This window comes from Apteryx rowi, unplaced genomic scaffold, assembly GCF_003343035.1.
Source record: "Apteryx rowi isolate R43461 unplaced genomic scaffold, aptRow1 scaffold_847, whole genome shotgun sequence".
Taxonomy (NCBI): Eukaryota; Metazoa; Chordata; class Aves; order Apterygiformes; family Apterygidae; genus Apteryx; species Apteryx rowi.
Genome location: NW_020451146.1, coordinates 4,560 through 32,370, shown reverse-complemented (window position 1 = coordinate 32,370; position 27,811 = coordinate 4,560). Strand labels below are relative to the sequence as shown.

Below are 27,811 nucleotides of genomic sequence, written 5' to 3'. Positions count from 1 at the left end.
GGTGGGGTCCTGGGGAGGGGCTGGCGGGGTCCCGGAGGGTCTGGGGGTGCTGTCAGGCCCAGCGGGGTCTGGGGGGCCCTTGGGGGGACCCCGCAGCAGGCCTGACCCGGTGCTGTGTTCCCCCCCCCCAGGTCCTGGTTCTACTTCAGCGTGAAGGGGGGGGCTCCGGGGAAGCTGATCAAGCTGCACATCCTGAACATGAACAAGCAGAGCCGGCTCTACTCCCAGGGCATGTCCCCCTTCGTGCGCACGCTGCCCGTGCGGCCCCGCTGGGAGCGCATCCGCGAGCGGCCCAGCTTCGAGGTACCGCCGTGCCGGCCGGGGCTGCGGGAGGGGGGCGCTTGGGGGGCCGGCGCAAGGGCCAGGGGGAGGCCGAGTGCTGGGGTGCAACACACACACCCTCTGCTCTCCCGACCGGGGGAGCTTGAGCGTTCCTCGGCAGGATGGGCAGGGTCGACTGAACCGTTGTCGTGTGCTTCGGCCCCTCTGAGGAGGAGGAGGAGGACGGAGCGTTCCTGGAGAGATCCCTTCCCGAGGACTTTGAAGGGAGGACCCGGTAGCTGTCCTTCCTGCTGGCTGGCTTGTGCCGAGCGGCAGGTTCTTGCTGGATAATCCTGGTGCTGATTGCAAAGCGCACGTGTTATTTTCCTTCCTGTTCATCAGCTGTCACAGCGGCTGGTAAGCAGCTTTTCGTGCTCGACTGTGAGGAGACTGGTACCCTAATGAGGGAAACGGTTTGGGTTGAAGAGTGGCTGTTCGGAAGCCCTGCAGGCTGAAGCCAGTAGGAATGGGGACAGCAGCAGGGCGTCTCTCGCAGCTTCATTAAGGTGTTTGGGTCTCAAACATGCTATTGTAGGGAGTTTGCTCTTCCCGGCACTGTCTGTCTTTGGTCTGGGTAGGGACAGCTTGCTGGAAGATCAGTCGCTGCTGCTCGGGGTTGTCTTTGCTGCATGCACAGCTGCTGCTCCTTGCCAGCTTGCCTCGGCTGCGTGGGGATGCTGAGCGGGGACTAGTGAGAATCTCGCACCCCCCAACTCGGAATAGAAAAGGTCTCTGTTTGGCCGTGCCGACTCCAGGGAACGACACAATGTGCAGCTGAACTTTGTAGTACTGATTAACTTTGCTAAGCAAGCCAAACTGGAGTAATTATTCTTCAGGCTTTAAGTATTGGAAGGTGAGCCTAAGGGCAGGAGTGAATCCTCTGGATTTCCCAGAGAGCTTTACACAAGGGCTAAGCGCAGGGTGACGTGTTTTGCATTCCTTGGAGGACGTGAGTGCTGTGCGGCAGGAAGGCCGCACAGCTAGGTGAACAAGGAAATCGAAGGGAACAGCTTGGTGTTTCAGGGATACAAGCAGATGCAGGCTGGAATCTGCATGGATCGTAGCTTTGTTTTCCATTCTGCAGCCACTGGTTAGAGATGAGGGAGCACGTGCTAGATGACACCTGATGCACGAGGGAAATGGTGAACTGCAGGACGCCCGCTGGCAGCAGCGTCTGCCTCGCCTCTGTCCTGGGGGTGGCTCTGCATGGCCTCTGGCTGTCTCCGCTCCCAGCAGCCGTGCTAGGCGCTCAGCCTCTGCTTTGTGTCTGTCCCAGATGGTGGAGACCCAGTTTGTGCTGTCCTTCGTGCACCGCTTCGTGGAGTACCGCGGCGCCACCACCTACTTTGCCTTCTGTTACCCCTTCTCCTACACGGAGTGCCAGGAGATGCTGGCGCAGCTGGACAGCCGCTTTGAAGAGTGCAAAAACATGTCTCCCAGCAGGTGCGCACCATCCGTTGCTCTCTTCCTCCCCCCTTGCTGACCTGCTTGTTTGTGCTGTATCTCTGGAAGTACAGTATTGTCCAGCCTCTCTGGCAGCAGCTGTTTGGAAGGCGGAGATGGGGTTTCTGTGCCTTCTGCTCTCTCCCCTTAGCTCCGTGGTGCTTGATCCACTCACGCTCCAGCTCTGGCATGAGCAGCTGCAGCAGTTTGCCCTGTGCTCCTTGACTCCCAAAAACACTTCTAGAGAGGGACAGGCAGCACATGGCTAGAGGGTCCTTTAAAGCTTGGGGCTAGATCCCCCTCATGTTCCCAGTTCTGAGGTCAGATTTGCCTCTATCCCCAACAGGAGACTTTTTTGCTTCAACCCTTCTGGGAAGTGAGGAGGCAGAGGCTGAAGAGGGACTGTAACAGAACTGCTTCCCTTTTTCAAAGAGGAGGGGTTCCCAGAGACCTGAGACCTCTTTAAGCCAAGACTTTGTTTCCTTTTACCTTCCTGGCTGCAGAATATTCTCCTTGAGGCACCTCTCTTCCATGGCTTCCTTCCTTTACAACTGCTGTTGTGAAGAGAGTAATGGTTTATTGTAAGATGTTCATTCCTTAAAATGCCATTTCATGAAGATTTATGAGAATTTCAAAATGTGGCATTCACTCAGCAAGGATTTCATGGTGATATCTTAGCCTTTGTGAGTCAAACTCATCTATTGATGTAAAGCCTCCGAATCCCACGGGGTTGCAGCAAGGGTGGATGGGCCCAAGAGAACCCTTCTGCAGGAGGCCGTGACCCCCCTTTTGTAGTGGGAGCTGCTGCTTGTTCGGGGGAGCTGTTAGCGTGGGGAGCTGGAGGGATGTCTGTGTGCTGCCTAACCTGATCGCGCTGCCCGCTTTGCTTGTTCATTGTATCCTGTGCCCTCGAGTCAAGCTGACATCCAGTCCTCCAGCAGGAGTATCCGAGAGGCTTGTGCATGTTCAGGCCTGTCAGTAATCCCAAATACACCTTGCTGCTTCTGGATGTTTGCCTTGGACCTCTGCAGGCTGTCTCAAAGGAGAGCGTGCTGCTTCTGCTTACCCTGTTGTGGGGGGTCCTTGCAGGAGGCCAGTTCCTTTTGCCAGTAAGGGTTTTTTTTCTCTGTCCTGTGCTGCCCAGGTGAGGTTCATCTGACTGATGACTGTAGGCATCAACAGTGTGGCTGACCGTAGGAGCTAGTCACCCAGAGCTCCCCTTCAGCTAGGGAGAATCAAAGCAGTGTGGTCCCGAGGCCTGGGCCAGCGCTGTTTCCTCTTAATGAGCTGCTGCTTAGGAGCGCTCGTTTTCTTCGCTGACTCTGAGGGGAGCCCACAGTGACCAGCTCGGCTGCAGACGCCTGCAGGTAGCAGGGGAGGGTTTCACTGTAGCGGTCAAGCCGAGGCTATGGCGCTCCTCAGGGGCCGGGAGCAGAGCGAGCAGGGGCACAGCCCTGGACAAGCTGGTAGAGGCAAACCTCAAGGCTGTAGATGTGGGGAGCATCCCGCTGCCCAGACTAGGAGCCCTTCATTCCTTAGGGGATCTCCACCCGTGCCGCAGGGAGCAGGGGTTAGTGCCGTGTCCCTTGGTTCCCGGCGTGACAGCACGCTCAGTCAGGAGGGGAGCTGCCCCGGCGATGCTGCCTCCTCTTTCTCCCTCGTGGGGAGAAGGCTGACCCGTGTGTTGCCAGCTGAAAGGGAAGACTGTCTGTCTCTCCTTTCCCTGCAGTCCCCTCGACTCCGTCTATTACCATCGAGAGCTGCTCTGCCACTCCTTGGACAAGCTGCGGGTGGACTTGCTCACTGTCACCTCGTGCCACGGCATGCTGGAGAAGCGAGAGCCCAGGCTGGACAAGCTCTTCCCGGACAGCACCACTCCTCGACCTCATTGCTTTGCAGGAAAGAGGGTGAGTCGCTGTGCCGCGTTCGGGGCTGAGTCAGGAGCACAGAGCGTGTAGCCAGCAGATTCCTGGAGGCCTGGCCGTGCTGCTGGTTAGTGCATCAGGTCTTGCCACTACTGCTGCTTCTCTGACTTGAAAGCTGTAGTGTCCTGAAAGGTGGGAATGTTAAAGTGGGTGAAGTACTGGAAGCAGGGAGAATCTGTGAGATGTTTCACAGAATCCCAGAATAGTTGCACTGAGGCATGGGAATTGGTAACATACCGGGAGCCCCCAGTGCATCTATATCATCTTAGCGCTATGAAATGTCTTCTGGTAATACCACGTGTGTGTTTCTCAGGACAAAAATTTGCATCTCATTTCCTTGGAGTTTTGTTCTGTCCTCTTTTTATTACTGTTGCTACACTGAGCTATAAAGAAATTGATAGAAGTGCTGTATTTGGAGGGTCAAGCCCTGCTAATGTAGGTGTGTCCTGCCAGCTGAGGAAGGGCAGGCAGTGCTGTCAGCAGCTGCACAAAGCAACTGCTGGTGTCTGCAGGGCTGGATGGGCAGCTGTGAGACTGCATACAAATCTGGGTAGAGCTTTTCAGGAGGTGTTTTATGTCTCCTTCGCAGTCAAGCTTGTTCTCTGATTGCTCAGGGCTCTTCCCTGGAGCTCTTATACTGCTCTGCCTCTCCTTCACATGTGTTCTGGTTTTCTTGATAGCAAACTGTGGGGATTTTGCTCCTTAAATCTCACACAGGAATAACCAGCCTCATTCCAAGCAGGAACTAGGAGAGAGGCAGTGGACAAAGAAGTCACTAAGACCGTTGTGCTGCAACACATGATACCTAGTCGTTTAATCCATATAGAGGCCTTAGCTCCATCCTGGGCAGCGTGATGCCCTACTTGTGGCATAGGGGTAGAGCCCTAGGAAGCATTTGGTCCCTTGGCTGAGCCACTGCAGCATTTCCTGGGGCAGGCAGGAAGCTGCTGGCCATCATCAGTGTCTCTTTGCCCCCAGGTGTTCTTCCTGAGCAGTAGAGTCCACCCGGGGGAAACACCCTCCAGCTTCGTCTTCAACGGCTTCCTGGATTTCATCCTGCGAGAGGAGGACCCCCGTGCCCAAATGCTGCGGCGGATGTTTGTCTTTAAGCTCATTCCGATGCTGAACCCAGATGGGGTGGTGCGAGGCCACTATCGGTGAGTGTCCTGCTGGAGTGGGTGGCAGGTAGAAGTGTAGCTAAGAGGCAATGCAGGGCAAGAGCAAATGGGGACCCCTGCGTGAGCACCAGGATGCAGCCTGGACACAGCTGCAGGTTTGGCAGGGTCCGGGCTGGGCTCTTCTCTTCCCGTTTGGAGCCTGCTGTGCCTCTTCTGGAGTCTGTAAAGAACAGTTCCAAGATTTTGTATCGCTGGAAAAATGAGCTGAGTTGCACAGGGTGCAGAAATCTCTCCTTGTTACCTCCCAGAATCTCTGACAAGGGCTTGGGGCTGTTTTTGCCTGTGTAGGTAATCTCCAGGATCAGTGCTTTCCAGCTTGGGTAAGCAATGCTGCCGTGTGCCTTTGAGGACCTTGCACGCTCTCTTGTCCATGCTGTCCATGGCATGTCAGAGCTGTGCCCGGGGCACAGCTTTGCCCCAGGGGCAAAGCTTTGGGGCAGAATCCCTGTCTTCCCCCCTGTGCCTGTTTATGAGGTGGGGGTGTGTAGATGGATGGTTTGGCGAGTTTCCTTTCTTCCAGTTCCTGGGTCAGGAAGCTTGCAAGATGCAGTGGCCTGTGTCCTTCAGGTGCCAGCGCCCTGCTGAACTCTGGCAAATGAACCTGCCATCCAAATCCTGGAGATGTGGGGGTCGGGGATTGGGTTGCGGTTGGGGGAGGGCTCTGGCCTGAGTCGGTCCGGGCATGACGGTGGCGAGACTGGGCTGTGGGAAAAGGGGGCCTGGGGTGCAGTGGAGCTGGTCTGGGGGAAGGAGAACTTAGAGGCTGGAGTAGGGTGGGAGCTGGGCCCTTCAGGTGGTGAGGGTGCAATGGGGGCAAGATCTTGGGTGCCGGAACTGACAGGGAGCCTGACAACAGGCTCAGCCCTTGGCCCAGGCCTCAGGGTAAGGAGATGGCTGGAGTGGGGCTATAACTGCTGAGGGCTGGGCCTGCTGCTGAAGGGACATAGCATAAAACGAAGTGCCAGCAGCACAGCAGTGTTTGCCTCGCCAGACTGCAACGCTCTGCCTTTCTCCAGAACTGGGAGAGTTGCCCGGGAGGTCCCTAGCTCCTGCTGCTGGGAGGTAGCAAGACTGACAGCAGGCTGCCTTCCCCCTTCATCGTCTCTTTCCCTGCTGGCAGTGCTCAACCCCTCTTCTGCTCCCAGCACTAGCACTTGTCGGACCCCTCCCTTGCTGGCTGCCTGTCAGAAAACAAACTCGATACACAGCAATGAGGTCTTTGCTGCTGGGTTAGCAAGTTGAATCAGTTTGGGGAGCGGTCTGACGACCACCAGGCCTTGCACGAGAGTTAGGGATTGCGTGGCTGGCAGCAGAGGTGGCAGTTGTGGTTCAGGTGGATGGTGGGACTGCAGCAGCTCCCGTTTGGTGTGGTGGAACCACACCAGGGGACCGTTTTGTGAGCGTGGCTGAGGGGCTCTCCTCGTGACCTGCGCCCTGAGACTGCGTGGGGCTCAGCTGGGAGCAGAGAACCAGAACCATACCCTGCTGACCGTGAAGGCTGCGGTAGTCCAGGGGCAGCTAGAGCAGCTTTCAGGGCAGGGCGTTCTGGTAGCCAGGCTGAGAGTCTGGCAGCAGGCAGGTTACTCTCTCCAGGGTAGAGCCCAAAGCCCATGCCATTACGAGGTGAGTCAGGTCTGCCTTTGCAGAATGGACAGCAGTGTGCAAAGGACCTCACATCTCCTCTGCTTTCTCTCTCTGCAGAACGGACTCCCGTGGGGTAAACCTGAACCGCCAGTATCTTAACCCCGATGCCGAGCTGCACCCTGCAGTATATGGGGCCAAGGCTGTCCTCCTCTACCACCATGTTCACAGCCGTGTCCTGCCAGGCTCTCCTGACTGGAGGACGTATGTCTCCCCACTGAGCACCAGCTCGCTAAGCACAAAATCTTCCAATCATTCCATTCGCAGCAGTGCCCTGTCCCTGGAGGCACCCCTGTCTGAGCTGGAGAAAGCCAATAACCTCCGTAACGCATCCAGCGCCTGGAAAGCCAGCACTTACTTCAGCCCTTCTCAGGACCCCCAGCCATCAGGAGTGCCTGCCACTGAGCTGGGGAACAAGGACCGAGCTGTCTGGATTCTCCCTTCTAACCACACCGTGGAGCACTGTGAGGAGGAAGCCAAGAGGCCTCCATCGACATCTCTCCCAGAAACCATCCTGCCCCAGGACAGTGGGCTGGCCTACTATGTAGATCTTCATGGGCACGCGTCCAAGCGCGGCTGCTTCATGTATGGCAACAGCTTCAATGATGAAAATGATCAGGTGAGGGCAGAAGGATCCTGGGCAGCCTGGGAACTTTCTGCTGTTCCTCCCCCTCCCCGGGGTCCTGCACGCTGCCTCCCGCTCTGCTGGGAGAGGAGGACGGTGAGTCTCACAGTCACGCTAGAAACTGGGCTCCACATTAGGACAGAGGCTGGCACACACGTGGGGGACAGGACACGTGTCCCAGAAGGGGTTGTTGGGCTGGGTGCCTCAAAGGTGATTCTGCCCTACCCGTCTTTAGTGCTCAATGGGATTTCCTCTGCGCTCCCAGGCTTGTGCCTGGGGCACCTGCAGCAGGTCTCGCCTATCTCCGGCTGGAATTGGCGTGCGGAGGACAGGGGAACTGCCCCTCTCTCTCATAACGGATGAGGAGAGTAGGGAAGCGCTGTGCTGCTGGGCTCCTCCTYCTTCCTTGCTACCTCTGAGAGCAGTCTGGTGGGAGGGCCACCCAGCTGGCTGCCTCTGCCTGCTGGAGATGGGGCATGAGGGCAGGCGGGGGCAGGAGGTGTTCCCCAGGTAGGGCTAGAGTCTGGGAGAGGCTGGAAGTGGGTAGGCTGGGCCCTGCCTCAGCCAGCATCCCGTTGTGTCCTAGAGTTTGGTGCTGCTAGTGTTGGAGCAAAACAGACAGCTRAGGGCTTCGCGCAAAGTCACCTGTCTTCTTCTCTGTGCATCGTAGGTAGAAAACATGCTGTTCCCTAAACTCATCTCCTTGAACTCGCCTCACTTTGACTTCACGGGCTGTAACTTCTCGGAGAAGAACATGTACGCCAAAGACAAACGGGATGGGCAGTCGAAAGAGGGCAGCGGGCGAGTGGCCATCTACAAAGCCTTGGGTATCATCCATAGGTAGGCGGACCTCTGCTTCAGAGYTGTGCTGCGCTCCTCCCACTTGCTTAACCTCTGTGCTAGCTGATTTGATCCATCTTGGAAAGAGCTGGTCTTGCTGGATGCAGGATGCTAAGGAAAGTTTAAATCGCTTCTCTGATGGTAGGTATGTCTTGCTTTGGCTGTCCGGTGTGGTTGAAACTTGCCCATGGTCTGCACAGGCCGAGAAAAGTATTATAAGCTCAGTGTAATGCAAACAGAAGCAAAGACCCAGCCTTGCACGGCACTGCCACACTCCTGACCTGTAGGCTTTGTCCTGGTTCCCAACTTGTCTCCTTTTTCTCCTGTAGCTTCTGTTCTCTCATATCCCTCCAGTGGCTGTTCTGCTTTTTTGTCCTAGCTTTTGTGGAGTTGCTTGTTCACTGCTTTCCAGAATGTATTCTCCCCTTTCCCAGACGTATATATTTGCATTCAGCTGTAATTAAAACCTATTTAGTTGTAATGGGCCCAGCTTCCCCAGTGGCCCAGATATAACATGGTAAGATTGCTGTGGTGCGTAAAGATGAGGATATTCTTTTGATTTGTAGCAGCCAGATGCTTTTCAACAGTGGTATTCGTGGTCTGTTTTGGTCTGTTATGGTTGCTGGGAACACACAAATACCTGTACCACTCAGACCAGCATCCCGTCTTGCTCTGTTCTGTCCCCAGCAGTGACTAGTAGCAGATGCCAAGGGAAGCGTATAAGAAAAGCGTGTAATACTTCTTTAGTGGATCTCCCATTCCCCAGGAATTTGTGGAAATGTGCAGATACCGCTGGGCCTCATACCAACCCTGGACTCCCACTAGACCCCCCTCGCATCACTTGTCCTGTGAATAGCTGCTTTCTGAGAGTGTGGTTTCCCCGTTGCTTTAAGCGGATACAGGGCCAGACTGCCAGCTGAAGGGTRATCCTGTCGTCTTTCCCTCCTCCCTTCTCCTCAGCTGTCGCTGAGCTCTCTGCTGTTTCTCTGCCTCAGATCTAGCAATCACATGGTCACTGGGTGACCCAGGTGAGCATGTTGATCCAGCTAAAACTAACCTACAGTAATAAATACACTAGTTTTTCAGGATTGCCTTGTTGTTGCGGCTTGCTCTGCAGCCATTTGATTGCCATGGGTGACGGGGAACAGCCCATGGTTAATCAAGCAGCTTACTCCTGAAACACGGCGTGCCGTCTGCTGGTGTCAGGAGTGCTTGTCTTCATTTCAGGGAATGCTATGCAGTGCTGTGTGGGCATATAAAATGGGCGGGGAGAGAGAACGTCTGGGGTTTTTTGCTGGATTAACAAGCTGTCTCTATGTGGTCAGACAAATATGAAAGTGTAGGTAGAGATTTCCCCTCTCGGCAGCTGCAGTCCATTTGATCAGCCAAGCCATCTCTTCTGGTCACAGCTCAGATAGATGCTTTGCCAGTATCTGTTACATATATGCGCTTATTTGTACATGCTCGTGAGACGTTTATTTCTTGAGGAAATTGTTTGACAAAGCCTCTTTGCCTTAGAACCATGCTTGCCGTTGTTTGCAGCTTCCTGCTGGAGAGAGAAGGATTTGTTATGGAGGAATGCGAGGAACAGGTACAACGTGCCTTGTTGTCGGGAACAGTGAAACAAAGCGGGGAAGCCTTTGCGGTAGGCTGTAGCACACAACAAAGCGGCACTCCACGTGCTGTGCTGCTAGCAGCCTGGCAAGAGTATTTATCCCGGCAGATACAATTGCTTGGACGTGTCTTGACTTCTCCCCTTCTTGTGAAGCTGGTGGCTGCATCTGTGAAACACAGGCTGCTCCATGCTGACCATTATTTTCTTTATTTCATTGTAGTGCCTGTTCTTGTTCCCACCTCATCACAATTTCTACTTAAAAAAAAAAAAAAAAAGTAAAGTGAAGTCGGAAGAGGTAATTTATAACTGCCTGCTAAAGCAAATGACACATCAGTCCATTGATGAGTACTAGTACTAATTAGATGTGCTAGCTAGAGCATCTGCCAACTAAAGAGGTGAACTGTAGAGCTGCTGCTAGCTGCTGTAGCTAAGCAGGATTTTCCCTCTGTTAGTAAGATACTTAAACACARGAATAGGAAGGAACACAAGTTCTTCACTTAAAATGACCCGTTCATTGGTGGCTTTCCTGTACTGGGGGAGGGGAGGTTAGGCTCCTAAACTGGACACAGTACTTAGCCGTGGTCTAACGAGCGCTGGGTGAAGGGAGATCACCACTTGCCTCCATCTCCCGGCTGTGGTCCTGCTCACGCAGCCCAGGACGCTGGTGGCCAGGGCACGCTGCTGGCGCACGTCGCGCTTGTGTCTACCGAGACGCCCAGACCCTTCCGGCAGCGCTGCCCCGTCCCCAGCCCCTGTCGCTGCCGGGGGTTCGTCCTTCCCAGGGCAGGACTTTGCCTTTGCCCCGGTGCGGCTCGTTCCTGCCCGTTCCTGCGGCCGCTCTCGAGCCAGCGGGCTGCTCGGTGTCGTCCCCAAACTTGASGAGCAGGCGCTCCGCTGCTGCCTCCTCCAGGCCATCGGCAAAAACGCTGGCCAGGACAGGTGCCCGGAGAGCCCCGCGGTTCGCCGCTTCTCGCCAGCCTCTGGGCAGAGACGGCTCAGGAACCACGGATCTCCGCGCCCAGCCACCAACCAGCTACACCCCTCTGCTCGTCCCCCCCATCTGCACCGTAACATCCCAGCTTGGGCACGGGAATGCTGCGGGAGACGGTCAAAAGCCGTGCTAAAGTGAAGCTGAACGGCAGCCGCTACTGTCCCATTGCCCACAAATCTAGTCATTTTGTTGTGGAAGGCAATCGCGCTGCTCCGGCGCGACTTACCCTTGGCAGATCCGTGCTGACGGCTCCCAGTCACCTTCTCCTCCCTGAGCTTGGACACGTGTCCTGGGAGGGATGCTCCCGGGACGCAGCGAGGCTGGCTGGCCTGGCTTTCCTGGGACTGGCCTTGGCCTTTTCTATGCCRGGGGCAGCGTTTGCCTTTTGCCTGGCATCGGGGCCTCCCCAGTGTCCGTGACCTTCCAGAGGTGACGGAGAGTGGCCTCATGAAGAGCTTGGCCACATCTCGCACCCCTGGGTGCAGCCTGCCAGGGCCCGTGGACTCATGGGCCAAGGTTTCTCGGGTCTCCCTGGCTGGACCCTCGCCCGCTGCTGGTGGTTCTCCTCCTTGAACCCCGTCTCTGGGCACGGAGGCCTGGGAGACCTTGCTGGTGAGGACTGAGGCAAAGATGACGCCGAGTCCCTCAGCCTTGTCTGCGTCTGCCGTCTCTAAATCACCTGTCGCACGCCAGAGCAGGCCCACGTTTTCCTTGTTCAGTCTTTTACTACTAAGGCAGAGGCAGAAGCTCCCCTTGTTGCCCTTGCAAGCCTCGACCCCAGTCGGGCTTTGGCTTTCCCGGCTGCAACCCTGCACGCCCAGGCAATGTTTTTAAGTTCTTCCTTTGTAGCCTGTCCTCAGCTCCCCCTCCTCGGTGCTGCTTTTTGCACTGGAGCTTGGTCATGACTTCCCTGCTCAGCCAAGCCAGTCTCCTGATGTCTCCGCTTGTCTTCCTGACTCTTGCGATGGACCGTTCTTGCACTCGGAGGATGCTGTTCTTAACAACTTGCCGGCTTTTCTAAGCTCCTTTGTCCTTCGGAGCTGCCYCCCATGGGATCCCCCCCACCAGTTCCCTGAATAAGCTGAACTCTGCTCTCCTGAAGTCCAGGGTCTGCACTCTGCCGCTCTTCTTCCTCACTCCCCTCAGGATCTTGAACTCCACTATTTCATGGTCACTACTCACGTTAGTAGCTGAGGCTGCTAATAATTATCACATCCCCAGCCAACAAGCTCCTCCCTGTTAGTGATCCAGCTGTGCATCACCCCCGGGTGGTCCATCGAGGACCCACATACCCATAGCAAGAACTTATCTTCAGCGCCCTACAGAAATGTGGAGGACTCCCTGATTTGCCCAGGGATAGAAGCAGTCTTTAATGTTTCTTTCGTGAATTTTTTTCTTACCGCTTTTGAACGCAGGTACGTTTCTAGCACCCACGGCAGAGATCCACGGGGTAACCAGGAGCCGCTGCTCGTTTTCTCTGCCTGCCAAGTTTGATGTCCCCGGCCATACGAGCCGAGGGGCTGCGAGCAATCATTGCTGTTCACGGGTGTCATTTAGGGTTTTCATGGACTTCTTCGTGTTTCTCCCCCAGCTGTTTCTTACCCAGACTGTAAGCTCCCAGACTGTTTAACCATTCTGTTAATGGAGGCCTTTCCATATTATTCTTAACTGATTATTCTTATCGCTTTCTTGCATTTGCTTTTTCTTTCTTCCGTGTTGTCTTGGAGATGGGGAAAGAGATTCAAGATGCAGGCTTGCCATGAACTTCTGTAGTTTCATAGCAATGGTTTCTATTTTGYTCTGTTGTTTTTCCTAATTCCTGTAGCTCAGCTGGGAATGTTTTTTTTAGACAGCTGTTGAACATTGAACCACCATTTCACTGAACTTATTGCTACCCAGTGACCTTGTTCTTGAGCAATAATAGTGAGTTCAGGGTTCATTACTGTTAACGTGAAATTGGAATTGCTTCTTCTCATGTGCATCACTACGCAGTTATCAAACCTGGGCTTCATCTGCTGTGCTATAACCCAGTCCCTCAGAATCACTGAGTGCTGCAGTTCTTCACAGTTCTTTCACTTTTACTACCCTGAAGTTTGCAGGTGTTACTGAGTKGTTATTCATTCTGATCTGGGCTGCTCTTAGTCCTGTTGGGGATGTGCAACAGAACAAACTCATTTTAATGAGGTTTGATATTTGTATCCTTTTGCAGTTCTTTGCACTTTCTGTTTCTGTGTTCAGTACTGTTTTCCTCCTTTCTTGTGGCTTTCCCAGTTCTAATTGCTGCCCTTTTTGTCCCAGTTTGGGCTTTGACCATCCTTGTGTTGCTGCTTCTGGAGGCGTTTTTGACTCTCACAAACTCTTAAAAAATCCTGGTTTTTCTTTCTCGCTTCTCTGTGTATATCTTTGCAGTCAATTTCACCGAACTTTCCCCAGCTGTGGGAAACTAATGCAGATGAAGAAGTAAATATATGTTACTGTGACAAAGTTTTACCAGTATTGTGGTATTTAGCAGTGTGGATACCAGAAAAATATCATAACACCTTGACAGATTAAGGCGAGTTTTTCTCCCATCAGTAGTCTGTGTGGCAGGCTTTCCCCCCGACAGAATCCCTCCTATAGCTAAACTGTTTAACACCTCCATCACACTGATCTTYCCACGAGGTTTTGGCCTTGCCAGTTTTATCGGATTTCCTTGGTGAGAATTCCCGGTTCCCCTTGCGCGTTACCATGCTCCTGGCATGGGTTTGCAAACGATCAGAATACGCGTCTTTGCCACGTAGGTTTTTGTAAATGCCGCGGCTCGGTGCGTTTGCTGCACGGTGAGCCGGAGCTCCGACCTCTCCCCGCTCCTCTTCCGTGGCTGACTCGAGTCCCTCCGTGCTGTGGTTCGGCTGCCTGCCATCGGCACGCAGAGCCTGCTCCTCCCTGCAGCRCTCCGCACGTGCAGACCTTCGGCGTCGCGCCCGCCGTTCAGCCCCAGCGGCTGCTCCCCTGGGTTCTCCTGGGACTGGAGGGGCAAGGAGGTCGCTCCGACCTCTTCTTCAGCTCTCCTCCCATTTCTCTAAAGTCTCCTAAATTCCTGCGCTGTGCCGCATCGATGGTTCCAGCGTGTCATTGCCAGAAAATCTAATGGTCCAGCGTGTTCTCATCACTACAGYGGGAAGGTTTGCTCCTTGGGAATGATGTGCTATCCATTATCCTGTGTCATTTGCTGAATCTCTTATCCTGTCCTTAGTGTGAACTCACCAGTGATGACTGCAAACCTTCTTAGGATGACTGAAGAACATCTCTGGGTAGTTGCTTCATCCTGGAAAGACATCAGTTGAGGTGTCCCTAGCAGCTTTCTGTAGGTGCCTCGATTGTTGATTTGCTGCATGTCTGATCGCAGTCAGCACCTCGGCTCTTCGGAAGCGCCAGGCTCCGAGATCACCAGCCACTCCTCTCCTGCTTTCCAGCTCCCTAATGGCTGGTCCTTTCTTTGGCATTGATTTCGGAGTCTGGGTCCTTGGATCCTGTGTCACAGATGCCTGCACATCGATACGCATCTGCTGTCCTTCAGCATGCCTCTGGCTTCCACCTCATGGTCAATTGCTTTTTGTTTTTCTTTTTTACCTCAGCAGATGACCAGATGCGGTGCATGCAAAGCAGACCTACAGCAGAGGTGCAGCTCAGCGGAAGGAGCCCCATGCTCTCCCTTCAGAGCCTGCCCTCTTCGGGCTGCTGGGAGGGATGTCAGCTGGCCTCGGGCAGGCTGTCCTGTGCTTTGCTTGCATGGAGCTGCTTTCCGAGATGCGTCTGCGCCGTGCTCCCTGGCAGAGCACCGAGCAGGCAGCGCTCCTGCGCTTGGGCGCTGCGGGGCCGTGCTGGGTAACACGGGCTTCCCTTGTGTTTCACAGCTACACGCTGGAATGCAACTATAACACCGGGCGCTCGGTGAACAGCATCCCCGTGGCCTGCCACGACAACGGACGGGCCAGCCCTCCGCCCCCTCCTGCCTTCCCGTCCAAATACACCGTGGAGCTGTTTGAGCAGGTGAGCTGCTCGCCGCGGCCCCGGGAGCAGCGCCGGGCGAGCCGCGCAGCCTGCGCCGCAGAGCCCTGCCTGCGCCGAGCCGCGCTGGCGGCCGCTGCAGTCTGGCAGCCCCTGCGCCCGGGGAGAGATTTTCCAGCTCTCTTCTGTTTCTGCCCTTTTATGGGAAATGTCTCCGTGACAACAGCGCAAATCTTGTATCAGTCAATGATGCGGGTTTGGAGAGATGTGTGGGGGACGGAGTTTTCTAAGCGTCAGAGTTCGAGGGCTTTCCGTACTTCCTACCCCTCCCCAAGGACCCTTTGTGGCTGCCCAAGCCGTTAAATCTTCAGCTGAAAAATGCTTTGTTTGCCCTGTTGGCTGGGGCCGCAGACTTCCCAACCCCTGCCCCTCGGGCAGCCTGATGTCATCCCTGCCTCAACGCCACTGCTTACGCGTAAGGCCCTGCGTTCCCCCCCGACGAGTGTGTGGTCGCCTGTGTTTCTAGTGCCTGCGATGAGAGATAGCGAGTCCCTTTGGCCGTCTGCCTCTGACTTGCCCTTGTCCTATGCATATGCTGCGTGCCCAGAGAGAATTCCTATGGGAACGCTCTTGTCCTGGTAGGGGACCTGACTGGAGCCTGTAACCAAGATAAAATGAGCTTTGGGGGGTTGTTTTGCTGCATCAGGTCCTTAAGCAGCTGCTGCTTTTGTTTGAGACCTTTTCTGTGAGATGCCTCTTGCTCTGGCAGGTTGGGAGAGCCGTGGCTGTAGCAGCACTGGACATGGCAGAGTGCAATCCGTGGCCGCGGATCATCCTGTCCGAGCACAGCTGCCTTAGCAACCTGCGAGCCTGGATGCTGAAGCACGTGCGCGGCATGAAGGGCGCAGCCGGGTGTCCGCGGAAGAAAGGTGCCAGGACCCCCCCCAAGAGCTCCAAGTAAGKGCCTGTCGGGCTAAGTGCTTGTGGCTCCAAAGACTCCAGGGCTCGTTTTTCAAGAGCTACGGGATGAAACCAGTAAGGGGTGATAAATGTACTCCAAGTGAGTCACCCTGCAGCTGAATGCAGCCAAGATTTATCTGCTTGCTTTTCTACTTTGTAGGGGCCTCTGCTGCGTCCCTGCAGGGTTTGCTTTATGGGCTGTAGAGGTAGCTTCCCCCTCAGCGCTGTGTCATCAGCAGGCAGGAGAGGGATCCCACCAGGGCACACAGCTGCTCTTGTGTGAGGTTATTTGGGATTCATCAGTCCCAGTAACCTGGGAAGTGATTCTCTGCCTGCAGAGAGAACCACCCTCTCTTCTCCTCCGGAGAACCATCCTCTCTCTCCCCAGTCCAGTCAGAGGCTCAGTCCAGGTGGATTTGGGATCGGGAGCGAGGGAGTGGGAACTTCCAAAATAATGCTGCTGCCCCGAGGTTCGCAGGACAGAGACATCCAGTGTAGGACACAGAGGCTTGCTGTCACTCAGAGACGCCCAGTTGTGACACTGGCTCTGTTACTGTCCTCAAAAACGGAGCTGCTTGCCAACTTCCAGGATGAGAGTCCTGGAAATCTGGGGGATCTGAGACAGATTCGTGCCTCTGCAGCTGCACCAGCCTGACACTCCGTGCCTGTGCTGGGGATGGCGCGTCCCGCTCGGCAGCAGCAGGGAGCAGCTGGCTCAGAGGGAACGGGGGAGAGCAGAGGGGCTGGCTGAACAGCTCGCAGAGCCCAGCTGATGCTCCTGTCTCTCGTTCCCCTCCAGCGGGCTCCCGACCTCAACCTCTGATAATGCCCTGTCCCGCATGAGGAGCTTCAGCAATGGCACCAGCGGGAGCGGCAGCAGCCAGCAGGACTCGCCGCAGATCAGACCCTCGCCCAGTTTCACCTTCAGCCTGAGCAGGCCCTCCGGTCCGGCGCCTGCGAGCCAGGGCCCTCAGAGAGGCAGCACTAGAGCCCCGGGATCAGTCAGAGGTAAGCTGGGCTGGGAACCTCTTGTGCGCTTGATCCAGTACCTGAGCTGCTGTGTGAAGCCACAGCCCTGAGGAGAGCTCTGTGCCGGCGTAGCTGTTTGCTTTAACTTAATAAAAGTGGTGTTGCGTGGAAGAAGTGCATGTGAACTGCTGCCCCATCCCCTCAGAAGGGTCCTGGATGCAGCGCAGAGCTCAGCGCTCCGTTTCAAGCAGAGCGGCCTTGGCTGGGTCAGGACAGACGCTGCACAGCGAGACTTGTGACTCCTTCAGCCACGCTTCTGCAGTCAGTGCGGTGGCCCAGCTGTGCTCCTGCCCAGCTGCTTTGCAGCCTCTGGCTGGACAAAATGTGCCCACCACTTCTGTTGCGCTAGAGATTGTAGGAGCTCTGTTCATTGTGGGCTGCCTGGTGAGATGGTCCTTTTCTGTGCTGGTAATGCAGGTGTCCCTGTCTTAACTAGATTACTGTGTGGGGGACAGATGCAATGTGGCTTCTAGAGAAGTCATTGCTCTATTTTCCTCAGCCTCTGCTACTCTTAAAACAATCCTGGGGCCTGTGCTGGGCTATACCAAAGTGCCTTTTTCCTTCCCAGGCACCTGCTGAGAAGCAGTAGATCGTGGCTCATGACTCTGTGGTCATGGGCGACGCAAGTTGGCTGGCAGAGCTGTAATAAGTAACTGGGGGATTTGGACGGGCCCGTGGGGCCTGACTCACAACACCAAACTGCACCAAGCCACCTGCATGGCTTGGAGGAAAGGACACAGCTCACCACCCCTGCCTGCAGCGTCGTCCTGCATGTCCTGGGGCTGCACCGTAGCCTGGCAGGTGCTGAGACCGGCCTGAGCAGCTGGGGGGGGGGGGGTGACAAAAGGCAAGGTGCTAGCTGTGCCCCTTACGTGCTGGCTTCCTCGCTGCCGCGCGGGGCGGCTCAGCGCTGCTGGCAGGCTGGGCAAGGGCGGACGGCGCCGCTCGGGGCTCTTCTGGAGTTCGGTGCTGCAGTTGGCTGGCTGAGGGTTGGGAATGCCGTGGCGTCCCACGCTGCTCCACGGGCTGGTCCCGCAGGCCCTCTGCCAAGGACGCAGCATGTGCCAGGCTGGGGCTTGGCTGGGAGCTGCGCTCGGCTGTGGGGCTCCAGTCCCCGCTGACCATCGTGGTCTGAAATATCTCGGTGCCCAAAGATCAGCGGCATGCGAGCAAGAACCTCCCCTGCCACCAGCCGCTGGACAGGGCGCTTTCGGAGTGGAGGGTGCTGCCTGTGTGTCTCTGGGTGTGACTCCTAAAGCTGTTGTTGTGTAAAGGCTCTTTGTACCGATGCTCCTCTCTTGGGAGGGATCACTGAATTTCTGACTGCCGGCTTGTTTCCTGTGCTCTGCCTGTGTTTCACACACTGCTTCGTCCTCCGTGTTTGCTTTCCAGCACTTTGTAGTGACTGTTTCTCATCTGCCGTGAGAACATGGTGGGGAGGAAATAAAAGGCTTATGTTCTCGTGGGCACGTTGTAATGTCTGTTCCTTCTGCCTTGCATGTTTTGTCCACCTGAGAGCCCGCGAGAGCAGTCCGCTAGCCTGAGGTCGCGTGGTGAGAGCAGAGCCTGATTCCCCGCTGCCTCGGACGGTTCATCTCGGGATTTTGTGATAGTTGGGCATGTTAGCGAGGACAGGTCTTCCTGGGGCTGGAAGGGGAGAGTCTGTCTTGGCAGGAAAGATCGGCTTCGTTCTGCTTCCCTAGCTCGTGCTCTGCTTGTCGGCTGCCGGGGCGAGGTGGCCGGATGCTGTCTGTATGGCCTTCCCTGGGAAGGGGAGCTGCGACTGCCGGGGCCGGCAGCGTGGGGAGCGCGTGGCCCTAAACACGGGGCCTTGCTGCAGCGGGACGCCGCGCTCTCCTCCCGCAAGTGGAGCTCCCAGCCGCTCCGGATCTCGGCACGCGAGAACGGCGGCCCTTCGTTCTCTGCCCCGGCATCACGTGGCGACTCGACCTTCCCTGTGCCCAGCCCGTCCTGGCAGCTGCTGGAAAGGCCGCTCGTGCCCCTGCGATGGGAAGGGCTGCTGCAGCGCGGAGGCCGGGAAGCAGCCGGCGTCCCTGCGGCTCAGGGTGGGGTGCGGGAGCTCCGGGTCTCGAGAGCAGCCCTGTGGGGGAAGAGGAGCTCGCTTGCCCGCCCACRCGTGTCCCGTGGTCAGCCGTGCCCGCGGGGGGACCCCGGCCCCACGCGTTCCGGGCGGCTGCTGGCCTTGCTCTGGCATTGCCCTGGCAGGGCCGTTGTCTCTGGGTGCCTGGCAGCTCGCTCCACCTTCTCAGCCGGCAGAGCCGCTGCTCTCCGAGCGYGAGCGGCTGTGGCAGTACCAGCAAAGCTCAGGGTTGGCGCGGGGATTGCTCTGAAACTTGGCCTAAGAACGCTTTGACCCCACAGCTTTGCCTTGCAAACGCCACGTCGTTACCCGCTCGCTGCTCTCCTGTCCCTTGGTGATTCCCGGATGCTGCTCTTGACTCTTCCTTCCCCGGGTGGCAGGGGAAACGGCAACAGGAACACTCRCATCCTGCCTGCACCTGCAAACCCCTAGCTGCAGCCAGCCAAGCCTGGAAAGTGCTGGAGTGCCCGGAGGGTGGCTGTCACGTCCCTGCCGCGTCCCGTCTTGTCCCCTTCCTACACACGCGCTGCCGAGAGCTTTGCTCACGTGGAGCAGGCCAGAGCCTGTAGCCTCCGGCAAGGCGTCAGGGTGAGGGATGGTGCCCGGCTGTCCTGACCTGCCGTGCTCGCGCGAGACGTGGGGCCGTTCTCTCTGTAGCCCGGCAGGCTGTGCCTTTGCTGGAGGTGCCCTGGAAGGGGCAGGTGCCAGCCGCAGCCTTCCGCCACGGCCCTGCCACGGCGTCAAGCCTTGGGAGCTGTGGCTGTGGGGGCACCTTCCCCGGGGCTTGCATGCCCGCCTCGCTCTGCGGGAAGGGCTTCGGGCTACCTGTGCTCTGTGCCGCGGCCCCTCTTCTTCCCTCCGCGCCTGAGTCGCGTCCGCTTCGCCTCCTGCCCYGGCGCCCGTCCGCTCTGCCCTCCTGCCTGGCCTCCGCGCTGCGCTCGCTCGCAGGGCTCCCGGGAGCCGCCGCTGTGCCGGCCCGTGGGCCCTGTCTGCGGTGGGGGCTGCGGTCCCTGCAAATGCAGCAGGGAATTCGCTGGTCGGCTGCAGAGATGCAGCCCTCACGTGTCCTGTGCTCCGGCCCCCTAATCATCTTAACTGCCCTCCACTGGGCTTGCTCCAGTCTGTCCACGTCTGCCGAGCCCAGGCTGGACCCAGCGCTCCGTGTGCAGTCCCGTGAGCGCCCAGCCAAGAGGGGTTGGCTCTTCATCAGACCTGCTGCCGACGCTCTTGTTAACGTAGCCTAGGCTGCGGCTGGCCTTTGCTGATTGGAATTCCCGATTGCAGCATCAACCGAGCTATACCTTTTTAGTTTAGGTCAGTTAGTTTTAGTAAAGACAAGTGCAAGATACCATTCATTTATAGTAATCCAATATTACCCCTAAGAGTCACCATCCAGAGAAGTGCTTCCACACACCTTAAACACTCACTTATTTGAACCTACCAGGCATAGACTTGGCAAGAGTTTAGCTCCTGTCCAGTCCGCGCACAGGGTCTCACTTGCTGTAGGGTTGACCGTTGTTCAGTGCTTGCTCAGGCTTTTTAGTTGTTCTCGATTCTTCAGGGGACACAGATGTTGTCACCAACAGATGATGTCCGCCTATCAGGCAAGCCAGTTTCTTCCTTCTAGGTTCCTGGCCAGCCCTGTCTGGGCAGGCCAAGGACGGTCCCAGCCCTTATCTTCCAGGCCCTGTCTTCCTTCAGCTGGAATGACCTGGCACTCGTTTCCTGTTTCTTGCATACCTCAGCTCTTCTGGTATCTYGCAGATATCTGTGCTCGTGTTTCCTTGCAGCACCCTTGCTCTCACGCTGCTCGTTCCACTTCCCTCTTGTCGGCTGCCTATTTATCAGTTTTTGTACACGTGGGGTTAGCTCGTGAGCGCTATCAGCTTGGCTACAAAATGTGCTTATTAGGCAGCTGCAGCAGTACACTAGTGCTTGGAGGGCCTGTTCGCATCCGACACCTTCAGCACTGCCAGGCATGCTGCGGGCTTGTGTTCAACTTGCTGCCCACCGGGATCCCCAGGTCCTCTTCTGCAGAGGTGCTGCCCAGCTTGCCCTGTTGCTTGGGGTTGTTCCGTCCTGGGTGTGAGACTCTGCATTCGCCTTTGAGCTGCGTAAGGTTTCTCTTAGCCCATTTCTGCAGCCTGTTGAGGCCCTGCCCTTTGGTGTATCGGTTGCTTTCCCCCAATTTGGCGCTGTCTGTGAACTTGCTGAAGGTGCGATCCAGCCCATCGTCCGGCCTGTTGAGGCAGAGGCTGAACAGTATTGGCCCCGTTATCGACCCTTGAGGAAAGCCGCTAGCAACCAGCTACCCGTCGCGCCTCAAGCTGCGCACCACTGTCTGTTCAGCCCAGCCGCCCATCCAGTCCGTCTCTCTCCAGTTCGGCTACAAGGATGCTATTGGGAACCATGGTGAAAACTTTGCTAAAGTCAAGGTAAACGACGTCTATCCGCTGTCTGTTCTCTCCAGGCTTGTCCACCGCCTCCCAGGAGGCGGCAGCCCAGCGCTTTGACGAGTCCCGTGTGATGCTTATTGGCACATTCCCTGTGATTAGAAAGTCATTTCCCTCCTCAGCGCTCTCAGGTCAGCCCAGCACAATCTGCTTTTTATCCGTCTTCCATTTATCTCCATATCTTTGGCTGCTGCTTTTAGAACCGATTACAGGGACAGGATTAGGACTGTGACCGGGGCAAACGCAGTCTGCTCTTCTGCGCTTGTTTTAGATCTAGCTCTGTGCGGGCTATCCGGGCACACCCGCTGCTGCTGCCGAGGATGTGCGCTGCCTCCTCTGGGGAGGAGGGGGCTGAGGTAGGTACCTGGAGCTCCCGGCTTTGTTTCTGCCTGGATGCAGTTGTTTCCGTTTCCGTTTCCATATGCCTGCCCTCGTTAGCGGCCCTGTCTTCCCCTGCCTATCTATCTTCTCCATCACCGCTGCTGAAATTTAGCACGGTTTAAAAGCTTGATCTTTAGCCGCAGTACTGTCCTTGTGGCCTTGTGTCTTGTGCTTGCTTCTCTTCAGTCCAGCCTGTTGTTTCCTGTTAGTCCCTCTGTTCCCGTGCTGTGCTGTTTAGTTAGCTGTCACATTCCTCCCCGCAGTGTTTCGGCAGCTGCTAAAGCGACTCCTCTTGCGCTTCGGCTTTGGGCTGTGTCTGTTTTGCATTCGCACGCTGCTGGTGCGCTCAGCACCGCGGAGGCACAAAGGCAGCTCACCAGCAAGCGCTCCTGTCTGAGAGGAAAAACAGCCATGCCGTGACCCCCGGAGGGTGCGGGGAACAGGGGAAGGGGGCTCATCGCCTGGCCGCTGCAGCGGTGCGGAGCGGTGCCACAGCGTGTTCAGCGCTGGCCCGCTCGGCCGGCACAGCTCCCCCACTCCGCGTCCCGGAGAGCCCCGGGTGTGCATCCGTCCTGGGGTGCCAGGCAGGACGTGGTGCGGCCTGGGACGCTCGGGAGGCATCAGGCCCTTGACGGCCACTGCAGGCCATTGCGGCTGCTGGAGTCACTGCTCCTCCGGCCAGAGCTGCACGGCACGGCCTGCTTCTGGGGCTTGGCTGGGCACCGGCAGCACGCGGGCTCTGCCTCTGCCCCCTGCTCGGGCTGCTCGGGTCCTGGCTCCTCCTGTGCGCCCCCAGCATGGRCCGCGTCTCCCTTGCGCAGGCAGGGCACGGGGCCAGCGCGGCGTGCTGCGCTCACTGCCTGGTGCCGGTGGAGCAGCGGGGAGGAAGCCTGCTGCTCCGGAGGGCAGGGCTGCGCTGGCAGGAAGGGTGGCGCGGTCACCGCGCAGCATCCTGGCTTGGCGACTGGGGTCCCGGTGGCGACGGGTGGAGGGGCTGGGCCAAGTGCCGCCGTGACCTTTCTGAACTGCCTTTTTCTAACTCCTTCCCTCCCCTTAGAACCGCGAGCCCTGGACAAGCAGCACCAGCAGCACCCGAGCCTGCTGCGAGCAGCAGCCAGCAGCATCCACCTGCCTCCTCTCCCTCCCTGTGCCAGGAGCCTGTCGCGGTCACAGCCGCCTCCCCGCTTTGGCCCCTGCTCCCTCCCAGCCTCCCTCACGTCAGGTCTGTATCCCGTCCAGCCCCCCGCCCTCTCCACACGGCTACGGCAAGTTTGCTCAACCAGGCTGTAAGCAGGAAGGTCCCTGCTCTGCTTCATCCCAGCCGGCCCGCACCGGGCTTTCTGCCCAGCAGCAGCGGCAGGGCCCAGCTGGGCTAGCGTGCGTGGTGCTGGCGGAGGCAGCACGGGCTGGGGCTCGCGTGCAGAGATCCGAGCCTGCGTGGGAGGGCTCTGCTGCGCAGTGCTGGGGTCCACGGCTGTGCTCGGCGTCCAGCCCTGTTCTCTGCCCTCCTGCGTGTTGCTCTGCCCACCCCTGGACTCCGTTGCGTGCGGCTCCTGTTCCTGTCCCGACAGGCTGGAGCAGTGGCACTGGGTGCTTGTGATGAGGCCTGTGAGCGTGGGGCCAGGTACGTCTGCTGCCAGGCTCAAATYACCCCGATCGTGGCGTGAGAGGGGCACAAGGGAATAGGAAGAGCTGTGGTGTAAGAGGGGACCAGAGGAGCTGTGGCCCTGCACAGGGACGGTGCTTGCCGCTGGTGAATCCCTCCAGCGGTCTCCAGGGCGGAGTGAGCTGGCGGCACCACAAGCGGAGCAGCCGAAGAGGCGATGGGCGCAGGCTCCTTACGGATGGACTTAGCCGAGGGCAGGCTGGGCTGCACCAATCCCGTTCCTGGGGGCCGTGCCGGACTCCGTGGGCGTATGTCACGTTCCAGCTGCGGTCCCGGGGCACGGGAGCTGCCAGGCCTCGCGGGCCGCTTTGTCCATGTCGGTGCATGGCTGGTGCCTGCGCGCGTGGCGAGGGGCTCGGGGCACCCGGACACCTGCCTGGCCAGAGCTGCCCCGCGTAGCCTGCGTGCTGCCGGCAGGGCTCCAGGAGGCCAAAGCTGCCCCGCTCTCCTCCGTGTGCCAGTGCCACTCTGGGAGCTGCACCCAGAGCCCAGAGCTCACAGCTCTACCGTGCTGCTGAGCTGCCTCGCGTGCCGCAGGGCCTCAGCCCTGCCAGCTGGGACCTGGCGCTGCTYGTTCCTCCCCGCACCTCTCGGACTGCTTTTAAACCAGCCTCTCYGCCTCTTACCAGCACTGAGTCCCAAGAGGGAGAGCAGGAGGCTGCTGAACCAGCCCTGAGCTACCTGCAGATCGTGGCCCCCTTGCTCAGGACTTTGTCCTCCTGCCTTGATGCCCACCTCCGGCAGTAATCAGCCCCTCTGGAGCCGGGTGCTCCACGCGYTCCCGCATGGCTGAGCGGGCAGCCAGGCGCACCCCGAGGCCTGGCAGGGGCCCGCACGTGGGGCTCAGAGGAGGCATCGCAGCCCCGCAGGGGATAGGAGCGGTCTGGGGGGGCGGCAGCTGGGGCAGGGGGCCTCGTCCTCCCCGGAGAGCCTGAACCTGYGTCTGGAGCCAGCAGCAGTTTTGGACTGTTGTACATGGTGGGGGGGGGGGGAGAGGAGCCACAGGAGAGGAAAAGGGCTGTGAAACAGGCTGTCGCATCCCTGCCCGTCACGGTGGCGGGGCTGGAGGAGGCCCCATGGCTTTGCCCCACCTGGGGCACCTCCTGCCCTGCGCACGGGGCCGTGCCGCATCCGGCGGGGGCACCGCGAGGGCGATCCAGTGGTGCCGGCCGGCGAGGCTGGGCCGGTTCTGCGCTGCGGCTGCACTGCCTGGAGACGACAATAAATTTGGTCCCAAAGCTGGCGTCTGGCTGGTTCTTCGCAGACCCCGTCGGCTCCCTTTGCTGCGGGCCGGGAGGCTCTGGGATTTGGCGCTGGGGCTCTCTGGGCTGCGTCCTTGGCGCGTGCCGGGGCCGGATGCCCCGGAGGGCAGCGGCATCAGCTTCGTGGGGCCGGCAGCCCACCTGTGCCGTGGGTCCCATGGGTCCCGCGCGGGCTGAGCTCTGTCTCGTTTGTCACACAGGGACCCTGCCTGCGGGCGACCGGGCAGGGGCGTTAGCGGGCGCCGGCCAAGGACCGCGGGAGGCCCAGCGCGGCGGGGGAGAGCCGAAGGCCCCTCACGGCACGGCGCCGCTGCAGGTAACGCTGCGACCGTCCCGGGCGCTGGCGAGGGGCGACCGCGGCAGGGAGGGGGCCAGGCTCGGCCACCCCAGTGCCTGGGGGGGGGACTGCCACGGGGGACTGCAGCGAGGGTGAGCGGCTGGGGCGGGCATGCAGCACCGGGCACCGCAGTCCCCAACAGGCCCGGCTCCGGGGAAAGCCAGGAAAGGGGGCAGCAGCCCCAGGTGTGGCCTGGGAGGACCCCAGGCTGGGGCTGGCTAGTCCTGGCAGCAGTGRCACCCCCACCTCCGGCACTGCTGCGTGCCCTCCCCGGGAGCGGGGCTGGCCCCACGGCTCGGCCAGCTGGGACCGAGGGGGGCACGGGGCTGGGGACAGTCCGTGATGAGGTCGTGCTGGGAAATGTCCGACTCCCTCCCGGCTGCTCCCAAGCTGTCGTCTCCTGCCCCAAGCCATCTGCCCGAGGGGCACGTGGGGCACGGCCTACCAACGGCCTGAGCTGGCGGAGGAGCCCCCCCCCCAAGAGACCCCCGTGCATGGGGCTTTGCTCCACGTGCATTTGGGACAGTCCCCGTGGCAGGGGCCAAGCGCTGCCGGACCCCCGGCAGCCGTCGGGGGCTCCAGCCCTCTCCTCTCTCTCTGCACAGGTGCTACCGAAGAAGCTGAGCACCACGAGGGCCCTGGAGCAGCCCAGGTGGGTGCTGGCGCAGGCCGCGAGCGTGGGGCAGCCCCAGCGGCCGCCCCCGAGCAACGTCCCCCTGGGGAGCTGGTGCTGCRCRTGGGCTCTGGGCAGAGGCRCCCTCCGCCCCGGCCCKGMCCGCGTTCGCCGGCCCTGAAGCTGCCAGGGRCCGGTTGCCCGGCCCAGGCGGGATTGCAGCGCCCCGCTCCCGGCGGCACGTCTCTCAGGGGCGCCGTGTGGTTCTCCGCAGCCCCGGGGSGCTCCCCCCTCGCCCCAGCAGGATCCCTGTGCGGAGGAAAGGGGTAGCGGCCGGCCAGAGCCTGACGGGGCTCCGCTCCGACAGCACCGCGGCCCTCCAGGCCTGGAAGCAGAGCTGCGGCGTGCCCCGGGCTGCGCAGCCTCCACCAGGTAGGGGAGGACAAGCCCCGGCCCCGACGCGGGGGCTGCCGCCGTCCCGCTCCGGCAGGGCCCTGCGCGGGCCGGGGTCTGCTGCCGTGCCGTGCCGAGCTGAGCCTGGCCTCCCGCCGGCCCCGCTCACCCCCACGCCGGAGGGGGCTGTGAGCCCCACACCAGCCCCCAGCGCGGCAGGGCAGGCACGGGGCTCGGCCCGGGAGCTGTCAGGGCCGGTGCCCCTGCACCGGGGACACCCTGGCCCAGCCCTGGCACACTGGCAGCCCCAAGGCTCTGCTATGGGGCCAAGCACCCGCTGGCCCCGTGCCTGCCCCAGGGGCCCCCATGCCGCGCTGGCCGCTGACCTCCGTCTCTATCCCTGCAGGGCTCTGCCGGGAGGCTCCAGCTCCTGGCACAGGGGTGCAGACAGCAGGGCAAATCTTCCTGTGCGAGAGCAAGCGCCTGCACCCCAAGGTACCGCCCCGGGCCCTGGGAGAGCTTGGGGGCTGGCAAGGGGGGCACAGCCCTGCTCTGCCCCTGCCCGTGGGGCTGGCAGGAGCCACTGCTCCGGGGGGATCCCGGCCCCTCTCTCCACCCTGCTCTGCTCTGCTCTGTTGCAGCATCCACCGGGCCCCGCTGCAGACTCCCCCTCGCTCAGCTCCTACCGCCAGCTCCTGTCCTTCTGCGCTGAGGCCTGATCGCAGCCACCAGCGCCAGCCACGCCACATGCGGGCCCCCGCCCTGGCTCTGCCCACCCTCCCTGCGCCGGGGTCCGCGYGTGTGCGCAGGGCCGGGCCGGGCCGGCAGCCGCTCCGGCCTCCTTTCAGACCAAAGCTGCACGTTGGTGCAGAGCCCAGGCCCGCGGTGGTGCCCAGGGGCCCCGGGGCACGGACCTGCTCTGCCTCTCACCCCTGCCAGACTCTCCTGGGCTCTGCAGCACTCAGGGTCTGGACACAGCAGGGAGCCACCAACCTGCTCAGCCACCAGTGCCTACACCTCGCGCTGGGCTCAGCCTGCCGCCGCCGGGGCCTGGCTCGGACACGCGTCACCCTCCGGGCCTGCTCGGTGCGGACCAAGCTGCTGGCACATGTCACGTGCTGCACTGCCCCTTCTCGAGGCAGCTCGCAGTTCCCGGGCCGCAACCTCCCCACCCCAGCTGCCCCCAGGGGCCCCGCTTCTGCCGGCACTCAGCACGGCTCAGGGCAGGCACCGGGCCCGTCCTGCCCTGAGATCCCAGGGCCCCCAGCTCCCAGCCTCCCTCCTGCCAGGCAGCCTTGGGCGCAGGCCGATTCCCCACCGGAGCCAGGCCCCGTCCCGTGGGGCCCTGCCCGCGGCCCGGCAGCACCTCGCTGGGCCGAGGGTGCTGGAGAGCAGCGTGGCTGGGGTGGCCCTGGCGGCAGGTCCAGCCCGGGCAGCTCCCGCCGGCCCCGCGCTGCGCAGGTCTCGTCGGTGGGTTGAAGATATTTTTACGGAATAGGGTTTTGTCTCGTACTGTGTTTCTATTAAAGTTTGTTTGGAAAAAGCATGGTGTCCTGCTTCAGCACAGACCCCCAGCAGCTCAGCCGGCCGCGCTGCGGGACCCCCGCCCCGTCGGCGCTGGAAGGACGGATGCAGCGATGCTCCAGGCGTTTATTAGCGCACGGGTGGCGCTCAGCCGGGCGCTGGGCCTTGCTCCGTCCTGGCCACCATGGCGCGGCTGCTGCTCGGCTCGGCATGGCCCTGCGGGAGGGACAGCGGTGAGCGGAGCCCGCAGGGGCCGTGGCCAGAGCCGGGGCCGGGGCCGGTCTCACCTGCGGGGCCTCACTCCTGCTTCTTGGGGTTGTTGACGGCCACGTAGTGGTAGAGCACGACCAGGAGGAAGAGCGACACGCCCAGCATGTTGGCGAAGATGGCGAGCTGCACGTCCGTGATCATCCTGCGGGCAGGCGTCAGCACCCCGCGGCCGCGGCCCCCCCGGGCCGGGCCGGGACACCCCCTGGGCTGAGACCCCCCCCCAGGCCGGACCCCCCCCGAGCCGAGACCCCCG

General features: G+C 59.7%; 2 protein-coding genes across 9 annotated transcripts; one reads left to right on the top strand and one right to left on the bottom strand.

The window, feature by feature from the left end:
- The first annotated feature begins 199 nt into the window (after window positions 1-199).
- AGBL5 (ATP/GTP binding protein like 5) lies at window positions 200-27,155 on the top strand. 8 transcript variants are annotated; one of them, XM_026090042.1, is made up of 18 exons: window positions 212-303; window positions 492-678; window positions 1,598-1,764; window positions 3,494-3,671; window positions 4,668-4,846; window positions 6,569-7,127; window positions 7,804-7,973; window positions 14,476-14,611; window positions 15,339-15,526; window positions 16,329-16,537; window positions 21,130-21,243; window positions 21,384-21,468; window positions 22,551-22,715; window positions 24,622-24,737; window positions 25,364-25,410; window positions 25,646-25,803; window positions 26,171-26,259; window positions 26,406-27,155. In XM_026090042.1, the coding sequence occupies exons 3-18, from the start codon at window positions 1,598-1,600 to the stop codon at window positions 26,474-26,476; spliced, it is 2,631 nt and encodes an 876-aa protein (XP_025945827.1). In that variant the 5' UTR covers window positions 212-303; window positions 492-678; the 3' UTR covers window positions 26,477-27,155. The 8 variants fall into 8 exon arrangements, with proteins under 8 accessions (XP_025945828.1, XP_025945829.1, XP_025945832.1 ...); XM_026090043.1 differs by lacking the exons at window positions 492-678; window positions 21,130-21,243 and having other exon boundaries at window positions 200-303; XM_026090044.1 differs by lacking the exons at window positions 492-678; window positions 21,130-21,243; window positions 21,384-21,468 and having other exon boundaries at window positions 200-303.
- A 131-nt stretch (window positions 27,156-27,286) lies between these two features.
- Window positions 27,287-27,731, bottom strand: OST4 (oligosaccharyltransferase complex subunit 4, non-catalytic). The gene is made up of 2 exons (XM_026090051.1): window positions 27,576-27,731; window positions 27,287-27,504 (listed from the first exon to the last, which is right to left on the bottom strand). Exon 1 carries the CDS (start codon window positions 27,697-27,699, stop codon window positions 27,586-27,588), a length of 114 nt encoding a protein of 37 aa, XP_025945836.1. The 5' UTR covers window positions 27,700-27,731; the 3' UTR covers window positions 27,287-27,504; window positions 27,576-27,585.
- Between the last annotated feature and the right edge of the window lie 80 nt (window positions 27,732-27,811).

Coding starts and splice junctions, on each gene's coding strand:
- OST4 (XM_026090051.1), bottom strand. CDS start 27,699: ATGATCACGGACGTGCAGCTCGCCATCTTCGCCAACATGCTGGGCGTG.